This window comes from Mangifera indica, chromosome 6 (genome assembly GCF_011075055.1).
Source record: "Mangifera indica cultivar Alphonso chromosome 6, CATAS_Mindica_2.1, whole genome shotgun sequence".
In the NCBI taxonomy this organism is placed as follows: domain Eukaryota; kingdom Viridiplantae; phylum Streptophyta; class Magnoliopsida; order Sapindales; family Anacardiaceae; genus Mangifera; species Mangifera indica.
In genome coordinates, this window is record NC_058142.1 from 9,606,637 (window position 1) to 9,630,857 (window position 24,221).

At 30.4% G+C, this 24,221-nt stretch overlaps 2 protein-coding genes across 3 annotated transcripts; one reads left to right on the top strand and one right to left on the bottom strand.

The window, feature by feature from the left end:
• Positions 1-7,053: 7,053 nt before the first annotated feature.
• LOC123219332 (3-oxoacyl-[acyl-carrier-protein] synthase II, chloroplastic-like) lies at positions 7,054-10,014 on the bottom strand. 2 transcript variants are annotated; one of them, XM_044641226.1, is made up of 13 exons: positions 9,733-10,014; positions 9,423-9,616; positions 9,133-9,336; positions 8,927-9,037; positions 8,756-8,851; positions 8,595-8,640; positions 8,399-8,478; positions 8,116-8,184; positions 7,947-8,031; positions 7,715-7,869; positions 7,549-7,629; positions 7,408-7,467; positions 7,054-7,325 (listed from the first exon to the last, which is right to left on the bottom strand). In XM_044641226.1, the coding sequence occupies exons 1-13, from the start codon at positions 9,851-9,853 to the stop codon at positions 7,284-7,286; spliced, it is 1,344 nt and encodes a 447-aa protein (XP_044497161.1). In that variant the 5' UTR covers positions 9,854-10,014; the 3' UTR covers positions 7,054-7,283. The 2 variants fall into 2 exon arrangements, with proteins under 2 accessions (XP_044497161.1, XP_044497160.1); XM_044641225.1 differs by having other exon boundaries at positions 7,054-7,330.
• Positions 10,015-17,268: 7,254 nt separating this feature from the next.
• On the top strand, positions 17,269-20,699 carry LOC123218341 (zinc finger CCCH domain-containing protein 62-like). Its single transcript, XM_044639761.1, has 9 exons — positions 17,269-17,538; positions 17,643-17,710; positions 18,036-18,150; positions 18,228-18,289; positions 18,685-18,736; positions 18,919-19,030; positions 19,402-19,500; positions 19,594-19,721; positions 19,849-20,699. The coding sequence occupies exons 1-9, from the start codon at positions 17,363-17,365 to the stop codon at positions 20,462-20,464; spliced, it is 1,428 nt and encodes a 475-aa protein (XP_044495696.1). The 5' UTR covers positions 17,269-17,362; the 3' UTR covers positions 20,465-20,699.
• Positions 20,700-24,221: the final 3,522 nt, after the last annotated feature.

Sequence of the window (24,221 nt, forward strand, 5' to 3'; positions counted from 1 at the left end):
TATTTTATGAAATGACAGCTACATTATTTGTGAAGGCACAAGATTGCCCTATTGGTATTATCACAAGAAAGGTTTGCACTGATCCTTTATGCACTCGAGTATGCATTGGAATATTTGGCCGAGGACAAACCGGTAAATGCTTCAGTCAAAATAAGTGTTGTTGTTCATTTTAAATCTTTATAGTCATTACTTCATGTGAAACTTGTTCGAGAATAATATTTTCGGTTGATAATATTATTCTAGTTCATTAATAAAATAAAGATTTTATAATAACTTTGCATATATCTATGGTTTATCTTTTCCCTTCCGGTATTATTATTTATAAAAAGGGTCTTGATAAACTCAAAAAAAAAAAAAAATTATAGGTATGTTTCGCCAAATCTAAAAAAATTGAAAAAATTATCTTGAAAAGAGCAAAAAAGAAAAGAAAAGAAATAAGATGACTTAAAATAGTTTTTTGTGGTATTTATCTATTTTTTTTACGTATTTAAATCTTTGTAATACGAGTACATATAAGATATAATTTTTTTTTTTTGGCAAGGATAATATGTTTGATGAATTTATTAAGGCGATGATTTATATTAGATTTACAAAAAGTTATCTAGAAAAATATGCTAAAAATCAAATTATTTGTTTATACAAAACCAAGTAATGAACAAAATTAAGAAAAACACACTAATAATTAAAAGAAAAACTGAAAAAAAAGTATATTCTTTTTATAAAATAAGTTATCAAAAATTAAAATGAAAAAAAAAAGAGTTATGAAAATTAAAAAGAAAAAGAAAAACTAGTATTATTTTCCTTAGACTTTTTTTTTATTTTTCATTCATTCAATTTTCTTTTAGTGTTTTTTCATTTTCCTAAAAAATTAGTTTTGGCTTTTTTGGTTATTGTTTAAATTTTATAAATTTAGAGTTTACAAAATTAATTGACTTTAAAAAAGAAAAATCTAGGACATTTAAGTTATTTGATTGTTTACATATTCCTTCATTGAAAGACTTTTTGCGGTAAGTTCCTCCATTGAAAGATGCCCTCTCATCACAAAATTTGAAAACTTGTACTGTAATTAACATTATCCATTCATGTAATTAGATTGTATTTTAGTAAAAAAAAATTAAACCACGATTCAAGAGGATATCCATATTCTATAATATTTTCAGTCAATTATTAATAATATTATCTAATAATGTCCCTTCCATTATGTTGGAATCTTAGATATTTTAATGAACATGAAAATATAAGTTAAAATTGTTAACGAGTCTATAAATGTGTTAAAGCATTGCAAATTGGATAAAATGTGAAAAATGTAGGAATGAAATGAGGAATGATTGGTAGTTAAGGATGAACGATTTGTACAAGACAAATTTTCAATCGATAGCCAAGTCATTCATCACTCATTCATGAGGTTGGTAATGCTTCTAGATTTTTGAAACAATTCCAATTGGACTAGAACGACTGATACTAATTTTGAATTGTTCGTTTAGTACCTATTGTATGCATGGAACGAGAAGGATGTTCAGTACAAGACTCTTTCTCATCAAGTCAACACGGTCAAACTCAAGAGCCAAGCAAACAAAGTGAGCTTTCATAATGAAAATTTTACTAGGCATGAAGGTCGCTCACTAAGTCGCTTTGCATCTTGTTCATGGTTTTGTAATTCTAGAGATAAAAAGATAAAAGGGATGAACAATCAATACATAGAAGCATACCACTCGATACCAGGTGGTGAGAGCATTTAAAGTCGATGGTTGAAAACTCCTAACCGAGGTTGACCTTAAACCAAAATTGGCATATCGACTGTTCCAAAGAGAATTCTAGACTGTTCACGTGTAGTTTTCAGAGAAAAATATCTCTTTCAAGTGTCAACGATTATAATCTCAATTCCAACGACACTATTACGACTAAAGCCATATTTTTCCTACAAATTGAGCAAGTTTCAAGTGAAGAAGGGCTAAAAACTATTGTGATAATCCTAAGCCAATTCTTTTCATTGCTCTTATATAATTTCTCTTACTAAGCTCATACTCCTATCCTTGAGAGATGTTGGTGTACTTAAATTTTATTTTTAGCCTTTGAGAGACAATTATACACTTAAAAACTATACTCAAAACCTTGTAGGTGAAATCCCATATCAACTATTATTTGTGAGCAAAATCACGTTAAAACTAAGTGTAAAGAATTTCAAATTAACAGTAGAACTCCAAAGCAGTTTTCTTAAAGAAGTGGACATAAGAGGCCTATAAAAAAAAACTCTGAACCACTCTAAACTAAGACTCTCTAAACTTTACTCTCTTATTTGAGCATTTAGTTATTAATTTATTGTGTATTTTGTTTATGTGCATTAATTTTTTAAAAAACTTATGCACCCCTATCTAGGTTCATTTATCCATTTTACAAAGGTTTTTCAATTAGTATTAAAGCTTGAGCTCTAGTATTTTCAAAATCTAATAATTTTAGAGTCAAACAATCATTTTAAATGGATAGTTCATAAACTTTGGTTTTTGCCAAAGGACAATGCATAACTAGACCTTTTCTATTTAGTGGCACAAATTATACTTAAAGAAAATTTAGAATAAGAATGCATGTTAAGTCCATTGATTACAAACTATGGAGAATAATTGAATATGGTGATTTAATACCAATGGATCTTAGAACTAATCAACTTAAAGATGAAATGGACTACAATGAAGAAGATGAAAAGATGATGAGTTTAAATGCCAAAGCTATCGACATCTTATTTTGTGCTTTGAATGCTAGATAGTTCAGTCATGTGTTAGCTTGTGATTCAACTAAAGAAGTTTGGACCATCCTCCAAACAACACATGAAAGAACAAGCCAAGTTAAAGAATTCAAGATTGAGTTCTATTCCATGAATACAGGTTATTTTAAATGAAGTCCAAAAAGAGCATTATGAATATGTACAAGAAATTCTCCAATCTTGTTAATGATCTCAAATGATTAGGGAAGAAGTTCAAAACTGTAAAATTAGTTAAGAAAATATTAAGATCCTTGCATGACTCATGGACCATGAAGGTGACCATTATTGAAGAGTCAAAGGACTTAACTAAGATGGGTGTATATGAACTTATAAGAAGTCTTCTCATTTATGAGATGAAAAGAAAGCCAAAAAAAAAAAAAACATGGAAGACAAGGCAAATAAGGATATTTCCCTGAAGGTTAGTGATGAGAAGAAATCGGAAGGAAACTCTTCTATGGATAAAGATGATGCAAGCCTTCTTGCAAGAAAATTTAGTAAGTTCTTATCAAGGTTCAATAAGTTTAAAGGAAAAAGGTTGGTTAAAAGAGGGAAGGAAGATGGCGAAAAGGGCAATAATAATATAATATACTACGAGTGCAAGAAACCGAGGCACATTCACTAAGATTGCCCTTTAAGAAGGAAGAAGAAGGAGAAAAAGGAAAAAGATTCAAAAAGAAAAATCTTGTTGCTACATGGAGTGGAAGTGATAACTCGAGTAATGGAAGTGAGTTAGAGGAAGAGAAAACCAACATATGCTTCATAACCAAAAGTGACTTGAAAGATGAGGTAAATGATCCAAACTCATATTCATTGAATTACAAGATGCATTTGAATCTTTGATGAATGAATATGAGTATATGCAAACAAAATCATTAAAGAAACAATTAGTTTGCATTAAAAAGGAACATGATATACTTGTGTATGATCATGATTCTTTAGTAAAGAACTATGATGTTGTCACAAATGAAAAAGAATCATGCTTAAAAGAATTATGCTTAAAAGAATTAACATGCATTAAAGAAGAGTAAGAAAGATTGAAAAAGAAAGTGTCTAGTTCAAATATGTTATTTGAGAAATTTAAAATAAACATTAAAAGATTGGATAAAATGCTTGCTTCACAAAGAAGTGGTCTTAATAAAGAAGACTTAGACCCTTCACAAACACATATAGACCACTAAAGAAATGACATGCTTCGCATACGTAATGCAAATTTTGTTTATTTATTTATGTAACAATCAAGTAATGATTGTACTTGATTTAGAGTTTAAACCAAGTACATATCATATATATATATATATACTTTCATCATCATTATATATTAACCTTGATTTAGACCTAAACCCTTCACAAACACATATAGATTATAATCGTTCGTTTAAAGATATGTGTTATCAAGTAATTTAGTAATTTTGAATTAAGAATAAAGTAATAATCAATCATATGATGACATATATATATATATATATATATATATATATATATATATATATATATATATATATATATATATTATTTATGTATCAAAAAGTAGATATGTATAACATTATTCTATATACATGGCATAATCAAATGATTGTACTTGGTAAAAATAAAATATTTATAAAATAAAAACCAAATTATCGTACATTTGATTTATTATTATAATTTTTTAGTAATATTATATATACTTATTTTGTGTATATAATTATATATATATATGTATATTATATACATATGATTGAATATTAATTTATTTTTAATTTAAAATTAACTAATAATGTGATAATACATATAGATATGTATATATTTACCTAAAATTGATACAGATAAATTTATTGATAATTTCATAGATATTATTTTCATCACTATATATTAATGCGTGCAGAGTAGGACAATAATTTTATTGAAAAGGACTCACAGTTTTCCCTCAAAACAAAAATGACTCTTTCCAAACACTTACTTCTCTTCACATTGTTCTTCTTCCTATTATCATAAAGTAAAACACTAACTTAAATACAACATCAATATTCAATTCTTCTTATTTCCTTTTATCTTTTTTTTCTTAAATATATATATTTTTTTAATAATCCGTTAGATGGAGTTATTTACCAAGAGTTTAGGACAAACATGTCAATTGGGCCAAGTTGAATGGAGGCCTAATACAAAACACGAAAAAAACACAATACGAGAAGACTTGACCTAATACTATAGCATGTCGGGCTAAGCCCATGGGTTTATTAGGCCAAGCCTTAAGCTTTAATATTAAGCACATGAGCTGGCCGACCGGCCCAATACTATTTTAAAATAAAAATAAATTTTTCTTTTTTTGCTTCTGCCTTGTGGTAGAGGCCTTGGCCTCCTTAATTATTTTTTAAAATTTATTTTTTTCCATATAAACCCATTCAATTTTTCGTCATTTTTACTTTCATTTATAAATCTCTCAATCAATTATTTTATTATATTTTTAATCTCATTTTCTCTCATCAACTCTCTTTCAGAAAATATCTAAATTCACAAATAATAATTTTTTGTGTTTATAACTTTATTTTTATTTTTATTTTATCATTACAAAAAATTATAAATGGATCAAGTATCAAATGAGTTCAATCAATTTGAATATTATCATAGTATATATTTATTTATGTTTTGTAATTTATACAGTATATTAATTAATTAATTTATAATATGTTATCAATTTATAATATTTTTCATCACATAACCACGGTATTCCTTTGCTATAAGTGAGAGATTATAAATAAAATATTTAGAGTATTGTCCTCGGTTTTAATAATTGAAAAATAATGTGTGTTTAAAAAATTTTAAGTAAATCTTTTCTAAAATATTGATTAAATGGGTTGGACCAACCATTTAAAGTTTGGCCCGACCTGATTAAGGCCCATTATTATATGGGTTAGGTCTACGGCCTTTATGTATTAACGGGCTTGTTCGGTTTGAAAGCCCATTATTGTTTGGGCTTTGAGCTCGGTTCGACCTATTGACACCTCTAATTGAGGATGATATATGGGGATACATGACAAAAGTTGTATTATTTAAAATCTATACTCTATTTCGTTTTAGTGTTTTGTTAAATCCTTTAATTTGTTTGGATAATAAATATAGCATATTAAAGGTGAAAAAGTAGATTATAAAATTTAGATGTCAACATGATAGATTGATTGAGATACTTTATGTTGTTAGATCAAATAAAGTTATTTATTTTTAGACTTCAACATAGGTATTTATATTTTATTTTATGAAATAATAGTTTACGTAATTTGTGATGGCACAAAACTGTCCAAGGGTTATTATTACAAGAGTAATTGACATTTTCCTAGACAAGGTTTGATGCAAAAACACTTTTCCATACGTAATTAGTTTTATTAACATTTTCCCACCTAAATTGTAATTCAGAAAATTTCAAATAAAGGGAAAAAAATGTTATTCCGTGGCTCAATGCGAAGATATTCTTATTTAACCAATGCAAAATTAATTATAGTGTGATGTGATTCACTTCTCAAAATCTCTATCTCTTGGTTCTCTCTTTCTAGACTTTCTCATTGGATTATGATGGTTGTTTTCGATAATTACTATATAACTCCCACATGTATATTTTAAAGGTAAAATAGTTTTTGCATATATATTGATTAATGTGTAAAGGATTAAATGTGGGTTTTAAGTTAAAATATGAGTTTTAGACGACATAGAATTGTATATATATTGATTAATATGTAAGGTGTTTTGTTGAACCAAATCAAACCATGTTTTATTCAAGTTAAACTTGAGTTATCTTTAGTTTTGGTTCGATAAACTCAGATCACATTATTTTTTATATTAAACAAACTCGAGCTAAATTATTTTTTATTTGAACTGAATTAAATTACAAATTCAAACTATCATTTAAGTAAAACGAAACGAAATCATTTTTTTTATTGAATTTAAGTCATCATTAATTATTTTATATTATTTCTTTTGTTCAATGTTCGATTATTTGTTTTTTTAAGCTTTCACTAGTTGATTAACAACTAATGGTAGAGCTTTGAAGGCACCCCTCAACAAAAGTTCCACCGTCTACTTAAGAAAAGTTAAGGGAAATCCCAAACCCATTCCTCATATTTGGGAGGAATGGGCTGGCCAAGAGTAGCATAGTTAATTTCTAATGCTTTTTACACTAGTTGATGGTTGGCCCCAATTAGGTCAGCTATCATTTCAACGAATTCTCAATATCTCTTGCTTTTGACTTGGTAATTGCAATTTATTAACTATGGAAGGCTGTGGTTTTTTTGGGTCTAAACAGATGAAATACCATTACACATTTGTGAAGGAAAAGGGGAAAAAGAGAAGCGTAGAATGAATAGTTAATGGAAATTATGAGGTGGATTATTTAACATTGAAACAAAATCCACCAGCTAAGAGATTACAGAGCTGAAAATATGCTCAATCGACTTTGTACATATGCAATGAGTTTACGCATCAATTTTGTTTGTAAGGTGCAAATAAGATGGATGAGTTGTGTCCACCAAATCCGAATGAGTTCGACAATGCAACTTTAATGTCCAAACATTCCTTCTTGCAGCCAACAAGTACTTTTCTGTCCTGAATTTTTCAAATAGTCATTTAAGATCCTCTTAAAGCATGTAACTTAATTATAAGTTCAAATATAGGGAGCATACCACAAATTTGTCTGGATTTTCCAGATTGAGGTTTGGATGTAGCCATCCTGTCCTTATTGCCTGCATTGAGAAAGAAAAGCCAATTCAGAACATCCACAACATGTAGAATTAATTTATTACCGAAAACAGCTTTTTGATTACCATGACTGTGGCAACTGCCTCCACAGCACCTGAAGCTCCCAGAAGGTGACCAATCATGGATTTTGTGGAGTTCATTTTTAGCTACATGTTTTGGCGTCAAATAAAGCATGTCAACATGTAAATAAAGTGAAACATACGACAAGTGACTGTGCTGCTGTTATTTTACCTCTGGATTCTGTCCAAAACATTGCATTAAAGCTTGGTATTCTATCAGATCACCCACTGGTGTTGATGAAGCATGCGCATTTATGTAGTTTACATCTTCTCTTGCAACCCCATATTGTGCCAAGGCCTTCTCTATGCAGGAAACTATACCCATCCCTGAATTTACGTACAAAGAAATATTAGGCGAAAACTGTTTTACGGGTTCAGGAACTTGAGTAAATCTGTTAACTGACCATCAGGATGAGGCTCAGCGATGTTGTAAGCATCAGAACTGAAGCTTCCACCCACAAACTCTGCATATATTTTTGCACCTCTTCTCTGTCATTTTATTGAGAGTAAATTCATGACCTTATGATAGGGAAAGCCCTTTTTCAAGTACAGAAATGATTCACAGAAGTTCACCTTGGCATGTTCCATCTCTTCTAAAAGCAAAACTCCAGCTCCTTCTCCCATAACCAATCCATCACGATCCTGTTCAGTTTCAAAATGTTATCTGAAACTTAATCAGAATATGATTGCTCTTAAACATCAAAAATATATATATATTTTTAATGTTAGTTGGTGCTTAATAAGGAAGCTTTCTTATTTTAAAAAACGCATACGTCCATACAAGAGACATTTTTAATTTATAATAACCCAACATTATATAGAAAAGAAGAAAAGAACAGGCTCATGGAAGAATTACAGCATCCCAGGGGCGTGAAGCTTTAGTAGGATCATTATTTCTCTTTGAAAGAGCTCTGCTGGCCACAAAACCTGCTAAGCCTGCAGCTCCAGTAATCAAGAAACTAAACATGACAAGTTCATGCACTAGAAGAAAAAAATAAATAAATAAAGAATGCTAATTGCTGCATCATTTGAAAGCATTATGATATACATACCTGCAGGAATAATTGCTGCATCAGAACCCCCGCAAAGCATGATGTCCTGAAATTTGTCACGAGCCAGGATTTAATCTCATGCAAAAGAGTTGGCACCAAAAAAAAATGAATCGAAGTTCTAACTAATTAATGACAAGATGAGATGAAAGCGAGCTGCTTACTGCGTCACCCTTGATTATGTGATGTGCTGCATTGAGTATACAAGAGTTGCCTGTTGCACAAGCTGAAGAGATTGAATAGTTTGGGCCCATCCATCCCTGAAATTTTGAAGCTTGTAAGAAGTTAAGTTTGCAAAAATTGGTTGTTGAATTGAACTCAGATATCTAACTTACCAAGTCCATTGCTAAAACAGCAGAACCTAAATTGGTTGTTGAATAAAGCAAAGCAAAAGGGTTCACTTTCTTATACGAAATCGTCAATGCTTCTACTCCTTCATAATAAGTCTGTTCAAAAGCATCATCTACATAATCAAATCTTGTTACGTTTTACAAGATTTTATTGAACAGATATGCAAATAACGTCAAAGGATGTCATTTACTTTCATGCCTCCCAATGCAGAGCCGATCAGAACCCCGCATTTAATTTTATCAAACTCTCGATTGACTTGCTCAGTAATTCCACCATCTGCCAGGGCTTTCTTGCCAGCAGTGAGAATATAAAGCATGAATTTGTCTGCTCTCTTAGCATGTTTTGGAGATACCCAACCATCTGTTGAGAGAGATTTGATCTCTCCAGCAATTCTCTGTAAGATCAAGAAATATATGATTGTCAAAATGTAAACTGTAAACAAAGGTATGATATTGAAATTGAAAAAACTGAAGAACATACAGTGGGAAACTTAGAACATTCAAAGCCTTCTATCTCGCTTATGCCACTAACACCTTCAAGAAGGTTACTGTAAAACACATCCGGATCATGACCAACTGGTGTAACCACACCCATACCAGTCACTGTAACTTTTCTCTGCAGCTTCTCTGTCTTGAGTTTGTCCTCATGTTGCGAAGAAACAGCTATAGTTTTGCCTAAAACCATACAGTATAATAGTCCTTATCGACCACTCTATAGAATGTCCCAGAAGTGTCAGATCTATTACATTATTCTACAATATTAGGACTTTTTAATCTATAAAAACACTTACTGGAAAAACCATTGTTGCTGCATCTTGATCTTGAAAGAAGCTTCTTGTGCCTTTTTGGAGGCATGGAAGAAGCAAAAAGCCAACTACAAATTGGAGAGGATAGAGAAGAATAAGGGGCCATCGAGAACACAAGATTAGTTCTTAACTATAGTGGATGATTTATTATTAATATTCATGAATCAATTTAAAAGATTCGAATACTAAGCAATAATCCCATGGAGAGATCCAAGCCTGCCACGGAAGGATGAAGATCATATAATAAACATGAAACTAAACAAATTAACAAACCAAGATGAAATGCATAGGATATATTACATACGTACAGTGGAAATATTACAGGAAATGTGATAGAAAGGAAGTTTATGACCGGTGAATATTGCTAATATAACATTAGCAAAATATTTTCCTTCTTAAAACTATTATATATATATATATATATGTATGTATGAATGTATGTATGTTTTGTAAGAAACTATTAAATATTTTGACGAGGTTAATAAAATTGGTAGAGCATTAGAACCTCCAATGTGAAAGTTTGGGTTCAAGTCTGATTTACCTAACATAGTGGTTATGCTTGTAAAATCTTGATTTATCTAGTGGGTTCGATCATTATGTTTTGGGTTTACCTGTCCAACAAATACAAACAGAGTCTTTGATTATAAAAAAGAAAACCTATTAAATATTTTTCGCATTACAAAGACTAAAAGTAAAATATTAATGGATAATTGTATTTAAAGTAGATAATATTTTAATATATTTGAATTTTTGTATATTAAGTTTATTCAATATGATTATAATTATTCCTTTATTAATTTTAGATAAGTTGAGTTTTTATGAAATTCGGATAACAATTTATATAATTATGCCATACGGCAAGGAACCTGTGAATGTTAATTTACTCCAAGGATAATTACTTTGGGAAAACACCAACTTTTCATTATTCGAATTTCTAAACAACAAAATTTATCCTAAAATTAACTATGTTAACGGAAAATGGCCTTGATAAAATCTCAAAAAAGTAAATTATTATATTACATCTACTTACTTCACTATTGAAAATTATTGAATTATCCCTAAAAGCAAGAACTAAAGATTTGATCAAATTTATTGATTGAAATCACACCGAAAAGATATCATATGTCAGATCACACCAATAAATGTGCGAACTTGTTAGGTCCAACTAGATCACACATTTATGTTGTGATTTTGGTCGTCATCTGGTGTAATCAAATGACTAGAATTATAGCTAATATAAGATCTTATCATATAGAACCCCGATTTGTGTGATTATGAATCGTACCTCTCTAAGTGTTATTCATATTGCATCTACTAGTAACAATGCGATGTGATTATTGAAATTGCATGTTTGGTGGGATCATGGTGCCTAGAATAAATCCTTTTCTAGGTATGATTAAAGCTAAAAAGGTGTGATTTCCATCAAATAGCAACTTTTTCAAGTGAGATTTGGCTTAAATCTCACTCAACAAGATGCAATTCCATTGTCCAAAGTTGTCAAAGTTGCATCGAATAGGGATGATTTAAGCTAGTTTGCACCTTTCAAGGTATGATTTGGCGTACATCATACTTGAAATTGAGCAATTATACTTGATTCACACATAGAGGTGTCATATTACTAGATCACACTTGTCTTGTTGTGATCTTGACCAGATGACACCTTTCTCATATGATCTAATGATCTCACACTGATATTTTTTTTTTCCAAAATTTTCAGATTAGTTTTTTTCAAATAAAATTAGGTTTTAATTGAAATTTGTAATTTAAGAATTTAAGGGTTAACATATGTGATTTTCCCAAACTTTGAGTAGACAATAGTAATTTACTAAGTTTTATCTAATATACGTTAGAATGCCAATTTTCAATATATTCTTAGTGTAAATTACAATTTCACACCCAATGTTTAGCAAAACCAATGTTCTCAAACATTGAATTCCTAAACTACAAATTTCTACCCAAAACCTGACTTTTTTAGAAAAACTCAATAATCAAAAAGCATAAACATCATTTCTCCTTCCAAAATTTAAAAAATAAATAAATAAATAAATTATGAGACAAAATCATTAGATTGTACTAAGACTAGTACAATTTGGTCAAAAAATGCACTCAAAGAAGTGTGAAATCTCCTCATTGCCCCTTTTTGGGTTTGATTCATTTTGAACCCGTTAAGGTTGCACTATTTTAGTATGATTTCAATTGTTGGATTCGATTAGATAGCATCTAACTATGATAATGTCTAATATAATAATTCCCTGAAAGTTAAATAGTTAGAGATAATATGGCCAATTAATGTAATACTTGCCCTCCAAAGAGAAATGCTACTTCACTTAGCTATTTAAGCATGAAAAAACTTAATAAAACTCATGAGAATTAAAACTTCTCACTAATCAATACATACATAAGCGAAAAACATAAAAAAATGTCCTTTATTAAAGGAAACAATCCTACGTATGTAGCAATATCACATGACATATATTGTTTGTTAAATAATATAAGAACATAACCAAGAACAAAAACAACAAGAAAATGACAAAGTGACCTCATGCAAGCTCTACCTTGCCAACTTGCTTCATCACATCTGCCATCACTACTTGTTCCATGTAAAAATGAATGTAGCACATCTCTCTAGATACACACTCTTACCTAAAATATGCACTCAAAGAGACGTGTTAATTTAAAACTCTCCAAAACACACACAACCATTGTCATAAATATATGGTGATAAATATTTTCCCACTTACTGAGAATATGCAATTCATTAAAATCAAAATCCACAAATATTCAATGATTCAAATGCAGAAATCCATGTTTCTGAAATCTATACATTATAATAATGGTGCGTAACTTAAATACAACTCAAAATACACATATAAAGTAGCCAAGGTCTAAAATGCCCCTCATCTCATGCAACGTCTCTAGCTGATTCACTGGTTCTATAAACTTACCTACAAAACTACAAAAAAAAAAAAAAAAAACATGATGAGTGAAACATACTGAATAAGTAAGTGATCTCTCAGCACCTTGCACATAACAACAATAATAACCATAAATCATGTAAGTGTTTCATTCCCAATCTCTTTGTGATAATTTCAAATGTTTCCCCAACATCTTGAATACTTATCCGAATATTTTGACACCCAGTGCTCAATCTCCAATGGTTGTGCCATTTTGTATGATTAATATCAAACAATGTATATTGATGTCCCAGACGTCTGGTGAAGGCATGTGTCATTTCATATGTCAAATATAAAATGCACCTTATACACTTATCACCTAGGCTTCGTGCTAGAAATACCCTATCGCAAGAAGAGTAAGGCCTTGAGCCTATAATCTTATCATCTATGTCTTGTAGGTATCCTCTTATCTTAAATCTCACTAGATTACTCGAATTCCTGTTAATACATAAACACTCATAACTCTCTTGGACTTCACTCTAGATTTTTTAATCTCTACCAGGGTTTTTCAATGATATCTAAGTGTCCATTCATGTATTCTTAGACATATCTCAACAACTCAATAGGCCTTAAACTTTATTCAAGAATCATTAATATTAATCAAATTTACCTTAATGTACAACCTGTACATAACCAAGTCATGACCATACTTTTTCTTCAATGTACTAGTGTACACCTAGCCAGGTATAGGTGCACTCTATCAAGGGATGTACGATCACTCTTAAGGCTTTTCCCTAAGCATACATGTCAATTCTTATTCAGGTACAGACATACCCTCTCACGTGTATGAATGTACCTTGTTTAATAGACATATGGTCATGCCTATGAAGTCACAAGTATACATCAACATTCACTCATGCACGAGCGTGACTCTTATGAGTGTATACTCATGCATCTTAGGGTTACTAGTCCTCTTTCTTCTTCCTTGGAAACCTAAGGCATTATCTAAATTCTATCATGCACGACTGAACCTGTTTAGTGTACAGACATACATGACATTATAAATCTCGTTTGAACCTACGAATGGTTATGTATGCTTAATTGCAAGTTCGTTTGTCAGAAAATTTAAGTTTCAAGAAATGGACGCATGGGTGTACATCTATATATATTATTTCAAACCATGTGCACCGATAACTCTTTAAGTCTCAATCATACATGACATCCTAGAACAAAATTTTAGGCATTCTTGGTCAAATTTTTTACGTTCTTTCCTATGTCATCCAATCTAAACAATTACAAGCACAACAAAAAGCACTATTGAAGTCCCATACAATACCACTGGTTCCTATTTATTTTTTAATTACGTAGTTCAAGAATCAATATCACAAGATTCCTCAACTTATACATCCATCAAGTATCACACATTCAATCAAGACATTAAATAACCAGTTAAGAAACCTTATTCTTGAATCCAAAATTTAAAGAGATCGCTCTTTACTAACTTAGATGCCAAACGAGTAAGATTTGGAGTACTTTTCTCTCGCAAGAATTTTGTCCCTCAGTGTTTCTCCCTCACTTGAGTCGCTCGCCAATGATGATTCCAAACATATCTTTACAGTAAAAAAAAAAACCCTCACATTTCTCTCTTTCTCAAATCAAGGGTGCAAACTAGGGTTTTGGACAAGGAAACATGATATATATATTCCTAAAGTCCTCCTCCTTTAGGAATTTTTTTTATGACTCTTTTAATTTTACGATGTGCATAGTATATCTCTTGATGTACATGCGTACATCTTTCCTTTCACCAATGTGGTAGCTCGCATGGCCTACCCTGTGTGGCACACGACATAGAAGCATGCATTCTTTGGGTTTATAAGTGTAAGTTAGACCAAAACAAATACTCCATGTCTGATTTAAGCCAAATTCGATTCAAATTCTATTTTAAACTTTAAAAAGGACAATAATGCCCTTAGAGCATACTTGAGGGTGTTACACTTTTTATACAATATAGACATTTTTGTGATTGTTTCCTTCCTAGATGGGCTTTTTTTTTTTATGTGGTGTATAACAAAAGAGCATAGTCATGTATTCGTTGAGCAACAATAGGGTTTTCAATTATAATTAATCAAGGTTTAGGAGTTATATCTTGCTCAAGTTGTGGTGTGCTACCTTTGAAGATGAATTGGCTACGTTTTGTATAGTAAAGAGGTTGTTTAGGACCTTTCAGTGCCATCTACCACGATCCATTCTTAGGAGTTGTAAGAGATTGTTAATGAGAGATATGCATGTGCCCTCCCTTTTGCACAAAATTATTGATGCGATTTCTCATCATCAACTAGTGTACACAATTCAAAGTCATGCATAAAAGAGGCTACTATAGCAATGATTCAAATATAAGAAGAATCAAGTTGATCTTCCATGATGTGTGAAAAGATAAGTGAAAAAATAAATGAGACACATGATTTTTTACATTGCTTAACGAAATAATCAAAATGTCTACATCTATGATGTTATTATTAGCATATGTATAATACAAGAATATTACAATGTAACACATAGTTTTCTTAACTAAGGTTGTTTTCTCTCTTCCTCTCTCCTCCTCTTATATTTATTTATATACAAAATATTTGGAAGGTAAAGTACTTTTAAAACTCTTTTGGATTAGGATCTTAACTCGTGATTTGGATTCAAATGCAACAAAATTATGCCCATATCAACAACATCTTATTTATTAGAGAAGTTAAAGTCTTGTTGCGTGAGTCTTATAAGGATGGCGTGTTGTAGAATCCAAGTGAAAAAATTCTTCACTTCACAAGTTATTGAGTGGGAGTTATTTGGTTGCTAGTCATTTCTCAAGTTATCTATGTTTAGGGTAAGGTTTCAATGGGCCATAGGCTTTAGGTTGGAGTGCTACTTAATCACTACCTATTTGTCATTATATCTAGTCGCATTTCAAGGATTGACTTTAGAAAGGGTTTTTTTGACCCATAATAGTAGGAATTTTGGTTCCCCACCCAAATTAGTCCAAATCTGGAAATTAATTGAGTGAACACATGTTTAAGCTTTCCCTTCTTTGTAGTTCTCTAATCACAACCACCCTTCAACATGTTTATTTCTTCTTTTTGCCTCTCTCCATCAATAGCTTGAGATTCAACCCTCAAGTTTGCTTTGAAGACTTTCATTGTTAAATTTTTAGCCTAATATAGTTTCACCATAAGCAAAGAGTTCTCATTTTGGAATGCCTCAAGATGTGCTAATCAATTCTATGTACATAGTCATTATATGGAACGAGAGGTTACTTCCAGAAATAAGGACGTTACAGATAGGTTAGAGTAGGCATTGGTAATCTTGTCCTTAATTGATGGTCAAAATTGCATTGAGAAGGTATGATCTTGATTTTTGGATTTGTTGTCCCAATAGATCTATATGCATTTTGAATTTGGGTTGCAACATCATAATTTTCTATGTTTCAAATCATCTATTTCTCTTTTCTTTGTTTTTAGATTTGGACTTCTTCAAAGAAGCATCTCACCTTGTACTAGTTTTCCATATTAAGACCCTAAGATAGACTATCAAGACTGATAGTCAAGAAGTAATAGGTAGTGGAATTGGCGAGAATTTGAGAATTTTCTTGAAGAGAGCGTGGCCAATGAGTTAGTTAGAACTAGGTAAGTAATAACAGAGGAAGTCACTTAAGCAAGGCATTACTTATTATCTTAATGCCACTTAATGGTACTCTTTCTTTTCATGAGAAAAATAAGCATAATATGATTTATGTGTATAAAACATAATCTGAGTAATATTATATGCATACACACTTTTGGATACAATTAGCTACACATATGATGTATCATCATATGATTAGTGTTATTTTATCATTAATTCAAAATCATTCAATCACATGATAGTACATAATATTTATACTCACTTATGTTCACATGGTTATCTTAAATCTACTTTTAGGGGTTTGTTTCTTAGTTAATAAAAATTATTTTGATAATCTATATTTTATTATACATATTACCTTATTCAGTTTGTCAGTAATAAAATATTACGTCAATTTTCTACTATCAATAGTAATGTGACAGATAATGTAGACGATAATTTGATTATTACTTTCATTTTAGATATTAAAAGAATACCAAGGTAATCTTAATTTTATTATAATTATATTTTTATTTATTAATTTTTTGAAAAAAAATGACCTCATTTTCAATTAATATAACATGTAATATAAAAAAATATTTTAGAATAATTATATCTAAGGGTATATAAGTAAAATAATTTATTAGTATTATTTTATTACCTCTAACTAAATATAATAATTATTTATACCTACCAAATTTTGTTAAATATAATAGTTATTTATACTAAGTAATATTTTAAATAATCTATTTTTAATGTAATATTTTAATTTTAATAATAAAATATTTCCTAAACTCAACGCCCTTTAGTAAGTTAGCTTTTAGATAAGTTTTGATTTAAAAAAAAAAAATTATGAATTATGTATTATTTAAAAAAGTTTTTAAGCCAGATTATTGGTGGGAAAAGTAAATCAATAAAAAAAAAATAAACTTACTCCTGTAACGGGCATTTGTCTTTGGTTTGAATTTGAAATAGAAAAACCCAACAAAAAATGAAAAGCTTCTTGCTATATATAATTTTACAAAACAAACGAACAATTTCGTGAAAACCCAAAGGAAAGCTAGAGAAACCCATCCATGGCGATCTCTGAGCAAGTTACATTCACAGAACATCAAGAAAGCGATGAAAACTACACTGAAAGTGAAGGATCCGACCCGGTTTACGATTCGGATTTAGACCCGAGTTACATCTTTCATGAGGACACTCGAGCCAAGTTGTCGAATCTCTCTATCAGAAAAAAGTCCAAGTCACGGTATTTAATCTTGGGTTGTTGGATTCTTAAAAAATTTGATTTTGGGTTTGATTTGAATGTAAGTTATACTTTAATTTTAATGTTGGGTTGTGTTGTATTTGCAGGACTGATAATAATTTGGATGACAATGTAAACGGAAATGAAGAAGAAATTATTAAAAAGATTGTAGAAGGTTTGTCTCTTTGCTTTCCGAAGTTGTTTTGTTTCGGTTTGGTTTTTAGACAGTGAAAACTGAAAAATGAAAGAAATATGCATGTGGGAATCTGTTTTTTGTCATTTCTATTTGCTGCAACATTGTTTTGTCAACAAAAACCAGAAAGGAGTGTTCTGTTAAGTCTTGATGAACGTTTTAATGAATCCGGCTTACAGCAGTTGGGGAGGGGTTTGATTTTAATTTGCAAGTATGAAAAGAATTTTTTTTTATATATATGTAGTAGGTGTATTTTTTTGATGCCTCAAATGTGATTTTTTGTTTGTGGGTGACGTTGTGGGTGCAGCTGGGCAGCTAGAGAAACTGAAGGTGGAGCAGTGTAAGATTTACTTGAGGAAGAATGGATTGAGACTGACTGGCAGTAAGAGCACTCTTATTCAGCGCATAAAGGAGCATCTAGAGTAATTTTCAGCTTCTGATTTTACTTAATTGTTCTACATTCAATATTTTTTTTCTTAGATTTCATGATGTTTCTCAGGGTTTCCAATGGTGAAGGGGAGAAAAAGTACCCAATATCAAGCTTTTCATTGAACTGTACAGGTACATATTTGTGCAAGCTTTGTTGTTAAGAAATTAATAAAAAAAATTTATTTACTTATTTTACTTTTGCCCCATCAATTCAGGGAAATGGTCTTCTGTTGCTATACTTGTTATAGGCAGAAATCAATATATAATTAGGAACAGAATTGATGCTGTTATGATGGTTTGGCTCTGATAAGAAGATAGCTGTTCTTTTTCATCTTTCACCAGTTGGAGTGTTTTATTTTGGTTACTTAGATAAGGGATGGATTCGATTTGAGCTGCTCAAGCTTGAATTCATGCTCAATCGAATGAGCTAATTTGAACATTTGAGAACAAATCCAGCCCTAATTTAGATGGTGTTCTAGATGTACTTCTTTGATTTTAATTCTGAAGTATATATGGATTTAATGCAGGTGATGCATGCACAGGCGACGTTGTTATGTTTGAACAGAATGTTTATGGAGCGTAAGGGATTGGCTATATTTATTTGCTGAAAACATTGTTTTATATAACATTGTTTTTATATTCTTACAGTAGTCCTAATTATGAGTTTGAGGGAAATGGCCTTTGACAACACATTGGCATGAGTGCAATTTTGTTGTACTAGTACTTATTATATTAATTTTATTTTTATATTACTTGATCAGGTTCAATATAGCATCGCGTAGTGCAAGTGGTCCTCCATGCGGTAAAAGGATTGTTGTAGGCCGCATTGTGAAAGAAAGCTATGGAGCGGCCAAGCAGCAACATACATTTACGGTAAAGTCCAAAGCCATATAAAATCCAGACTGGAGAAATTTGTTGAGGAGATACCAGATTTTTGTTTAAGTAAATGTGTTTACTAAGGAGTTATGAGTGGAATAGACCATTATGTGACTTAACTACCATAACTGAGTGAATCTATGACTATTGTTGACAAATTATAAGTTAAAACTATTTATTAATCTTTTCTGATATATTTTTGTCATAAAATTTGTTGATTATATAAGTATCATCATTTCAAACAAACTCAATATATGGAATATCAGTATCAGTTTGGGTTTCAATTATAGACAAAAAGATGATGTATTTTCTGTTAATATTAGTAATTTTGTGGTTAGAAGTGCTTCTGGTTTTGTCTTGTCTTTCAGATAGAGGTCCTCTGGAGCAAAGGGGAGAAGCCACTCTCTCCACTTCATCCCCTCCTAATTAAGGGTCGAAACCTTTATAGACTAAAGACCCTGAGACAGGTTTTTAAACAAGCTAAGTGTTCTGTTTCTGCTAGCTGCATAATCTGTTGATCCTTATATCTCAAGGTAGCTTTATTTTCATGGTCTCTTCAGAGATGGGATGATGAAGGTGAGAGGCTTAAAGTTCTAATGGAAAAGCACTCAAGAGGTTCTCTTGCCAGGTCTGATAGAGAAATAAGAATGCAGGAAAAGGAAAAGAGGAAAATGGTCAAGGAAAATAGGTACTTCAAAATAAATTTTTGATTGAAAAAACTGTAGTTTATTTGACCATTTGTAAGTCCGTAAAACATGCTATGAAAATCATCTTATTGTTTCCTTAGTCACTTGAAAATCTTTCTTGGTCTTCAGGATGTTCATGAAGAAGGATGCAAAAAGTATTCAGTCTCACTCAAACTCAAAAGCTACAGAAAAAGGGGGAATCCTATTACACCATTCGGATCTATCTGTTGGTACAAACAAAATGGCAACTAGACCTCAGCAACAAGCAGTTATGCCTCAACGACCTGGATTAGTTGTTGACTTAAGGAAATCAGCTGCATCTCAACCTCGTTTGGCTTTTGATTCCAGAAATCTGCCTTCACATTCTCAAGAACTGAAGAGAACAATGCAGAACAATAATAAAAAACAACTTCCTGAGGACCCTGTTAAGTATAGTGGCATTAATGAAATGCAGTGGCCATTGGATGGCATTATCTTTCATGCAGAGAGGAGTGATCATAGTCAGCCTAACTTTGATTGTATGAATAACCATCAACTTCCCACTTATAAATATCCCTATACAAAGCAGACAAATGGCTTATCCGAGAGGTCTAATCATAGGCAGCCATTGAAGAGCATCAATCAATATCGTCCAACGAATCTGCCTCCTAGACATGGACGCTTAAAACAACAGCTGTGCAGGCACTATGCTCAAGGAAGATGCTATTTTGGAGACAACTGCAAATTTTTGCATGAAAGGAAATAAATTAAAGCTGGGAAGAGTGTTGGCATTGCTTTTATAAGAATTTTCAGAGGTAGTTTGGATGCTTATGTGAGTGTGTTGGTTGTCTACATTTGATTACTTCCATTTTATCAATATTTCCAAGATATGATCAATGCACTAAAGTGCATTAAGGTGTTTGTATCTTTTAAGTCATGAGAAGTTTGAGAGTTGAAGGATTATCTCTTAATTGAAAATTTAGATACAAATCTTATTTTTATTATTATTATTTAAAAGAAGATAAATTTAGGGCTAGCTTAAAGTGAGCCCTAGCTTCACTCTTATGAGCTAAATTTAGGGGGCCAGGCCTACATAATCTACCATCAAAGCACCAAAGCCACTGAGCAAATTTGAAGTGAACCCAAGTTGCACTTTTGTTTATATTGAATATTTGAGCGAGGCAAGATAAGCTGGTAAAGCATATTTGTGACAATTTACATTTTACTCTGAAGTTTATGAGACATATCACTTCAATTCTAAGAAATGTGATAAATGTAAAGAAACATTTTATAATTTCTTCGTACAAGTTAATTTTATATTTTTTTGATAAGGTTATAAACGTTAATGTTTGCAGTACTGATAAGTGCATTTCACATAAACCACCTGGTGAAGAGAATGAAGTCATCGTGAAAATTAGTGTTCCAACAAAGCGTGTTGCCCAAATGTACTTCAAAAAAAAAACAATCCTAAAATAACATGGCATTTGGTTTAAGGATAAAAAAATTATTTTGATAATTTATCTTTTATTATTTATATTATTTTGTTTAGTTAGTAAGTGATAAAAGATTTTGATAATATTTAATTATTAATAATGATGTAATAGATAATATAAGAGATATTCTGATTATCACATTTATCGTAAGTATTAAAAACTTATTAAAATAATTTTGATTTTGTTATAACTATATCTTTATTTATTAATTTTTTTATGATAAAAATAATCTGATTTTTAATTAATATAATAAATAACATAAAAAATATTTTATAATAATTAAACGTAAGGATATTTAAGTAAAATAATATATTAATATTATTTTATTGTCTCTAATCAAACTCAATAATTATTTATATTTATCAATTTTTATCAAATATAGTAATAATTTATATCCAATAATTATTAATATAATTTATTTTTAAAATAATTTTTTAATTTTAATAATAAAATATTTTTCAAATTAAACATATCCTAGGGGTAAAACAAAGTCATCTTGGACTTGGGTAAAGTTTTGACCACCTAAATTAAGCCACATGTGGTCCATGTGGAGAGTTTAGTCAATAGATGGTTAAGCAAAGTCAAGTGATGATAGGGATGTGCATGGGTTTAACCTATAAAATTGAATCAGTTAAAAATTTTATAAAACGTGTTAAAATGGATTGACAAATTTAAAAAATAATTTCTCATTTTGATTTTTATTATCAATCCAAACTAAATTATAAACTATTACACTTTATTTTTTCAATAAATAAATAAATAAATATATATTGTATTTAGTAAAATTTTTAATAAATAATAAAATCACTCATTTTAATTTGTTATTTTTTACATATTTACCATATCTTAAATAGAACAAAACTATTAGATCTCTTCAATGAAACTATTAAAATTTACTGAAACAATGGATGAGTGGGTTCAGGTATCTTATTGAAAAAGAAGGAACCAGAATCGGCCAGTTCCTAAGATTTAGGAACCAAAATCGGAATTGATCTAGTCATGTTCTTATCCGAAATCTATCTAATCGGTTTTGGTTCAGTTGCGGTACCTCTCTGCACTGTTCACTCAAAATTCCCACTTCATAAAAGAAAAAAAACTGAAGAGAAATAAATTCTCCTTCCCTGTTCATCTCTCTCTAAAACAATAATACAATCATTTATAAAATGATTGAGGAAATGAAGCAATAATCTGGAAGATCTTCATCAATTTTGCTTCAAGAAGTTCTCAATTGTGAGTGCTCAAGTCAGCTGCTGTTCACAATTGATGCTTCATTTTTTCAAAAACTCTCCGGAAATTTCTCTCTTTCCATGTGTTTGGCAGAGTGCTTCTCTCTTTTTTTGTTAGTATGGAACGGAAAAAGTATATGGTTGATTTTGTATAATACAATGGTTGATTTACGATTTTGCCTATAATAAGTTGAAAATATAATTTTTGTATGTGAAATGCCTCTACAAGGCTGCATATACAAATTTGATACACGTGTTTGAGTTTTAAGCTTAGAGAGAGATTGAAAGGCTTTGATTGAGAAGAAAGAGCTTATAGATTGATTCAATATGGTCTCTAACCTTTTCTAGCTTGAATTCACTGTAATTTATAGACAAAATGTGTTAGAAACACTAAAAGAGCCATTAGGTTGAGATTTGTACCTAATGAAATTTAAAAGGGACAAATTTTTCTTGAAATTCATGGGTGCACGGGCATTCTTGCTTCATGCATGTGTGTGCCTAACCAAAAATCTTATTTTCAAGGAAAGTCAACCTCGATCAGACCCATATAATTGATTTTTCTTCTTGTGCCGAACGCCTACACGAGCGTATGTTTTCTATACACAATTGAGCATCGCATTATATGCATCTACCTTTCAAAATTCTAGAGTTGTAAATGATGAACACAAATGATCTTTAATGATTGGCAATTCACCTAGGCACAGGTGTCAATGGCCTTTGAATGACTTTGCTTATAAGAATATGTTATGGGTATAGATCCTAGTTTAATATCATGTTTTTATATTTAGTGTTAAAACACCAAATATATTTTGGTTTTTTAAAGAAAGTATAAAATGTGAGTAACAATTAAAGTATATTGCTCCATTGAATAAGATAAATTATATTGTTCCTAATGTTGAATCTCTAAAATTAAAAATTGACAATCTTTTAAATATATCAAAATTATAGTATCAATTCTTTTAATACTTAACGATTTAATTCCAATTTGTACTAGCCCTATATAAAGTTAATTATAATTATTTTTTATATTTTATAATCATTTCATTAGTTAATAATTTTGTTGTTTAGAATAAACTTTTCATTCTTTTTTTTATTTTTCTAATGTTTTGATTATATATTTTGATTGGCTCAAATGATTCACTTTATTTAAGGAGGATAATCTTTTATCGTTGTATACATTTGTTATGGATATGCTTGGTATACTCTATTTATCAAAACTATAACTTAGAAATTTTCTGGTTTAATTATTTATTTATTTTTGCATAAATTAATGCATTGGTTCGATTCATTCTTAGATTTATTTTCATTTTTACTTATTTCTTCCTATTAAACGATTTATACGATTTATTCACACTTGTGTTGAAGCTTGAAGTTGACATTGAGCTATCTAAGTATTTTGTATTGAGTAATTTTTTGTTCTAATTTCCTACAATAGTTGTCCCTAAGAGTCTCTTACAACAGTTTCATACTTAACTGTCTTACAACTACCCAAAATAACTCGGTACTAAAAGACAATTAATTATCCTTGGCTCTGATACTAACAATTGCACTATGTCAACCTTTAAACATTATCAAATTGTGTGTCAACAAGTCAATAAGTAATGCTTTCCTCAAAAATATTTCCAAATTTCAGCAGGTAGAATGTGCTTATGTTGCTTCCTTGTGGGGTTGGCATGATTCTTTGTGTTGTAATTTGTATATCAATGAGTCAATGAAAAGTGCTTCCTTATGTTGTATGTCAACAAGGCAATAAACAAATTAATAATTCAATTATAAATTATTATGGCAGGAAGAATAGTCTAAT

What these genes read in the sequence shown, in the direction of transcription:
- LOC123219332 (XM_044641225.1), bottom strand. Translation starts at nt 9,853, where the DNA reads ATGGCCCCTTATTCTTCTCTATCCTCTCCAATTTGTAGTTGGCTTTTT. An exon ending in ACATAATCAAGGGTGACGCA is followed by an intron (nt 8,641 to 8,755) that starts GTAAGCAGCTCG and finishes GACAAATTTCAG; the next exon opens with GACATCATGCTTTGCGGGGG. An exon ending in AAAATCCAGACAAATTTGTG is followed by an intron (nt 7,331 to 7,407) that starts GTATGCTCCCTA and finishes TGAAAAATTCAG; the next exon opens with GACAGAAAAGTACTTGTTGG.
- LOC123218341 (XM_044639761.1), top strand. Translation starts at nt 17,363, where the DNA reads ATGGCGATCTCTGAGCAAGTTACATTCACAGAACATCAAGAAAGCGAT. An exon ending in CGCATAAAGGAGCATCTAGA is followed by an intron (nt 18,151 to 18,227) that starts GTAATTTTCAGC and finishes GATGTTTCTCAG; the next exon opens with GGTTTCCAATGGTGAAGGGG. An exon ending in CTTTTCATTGAACTGTACAG is followed by an intron (nt 18,290 to 18,684) that starts GTACATATTTGT and finishes GATTTAATGCAG; the next exon opens with GTGATGCATGCACAGGCGAC.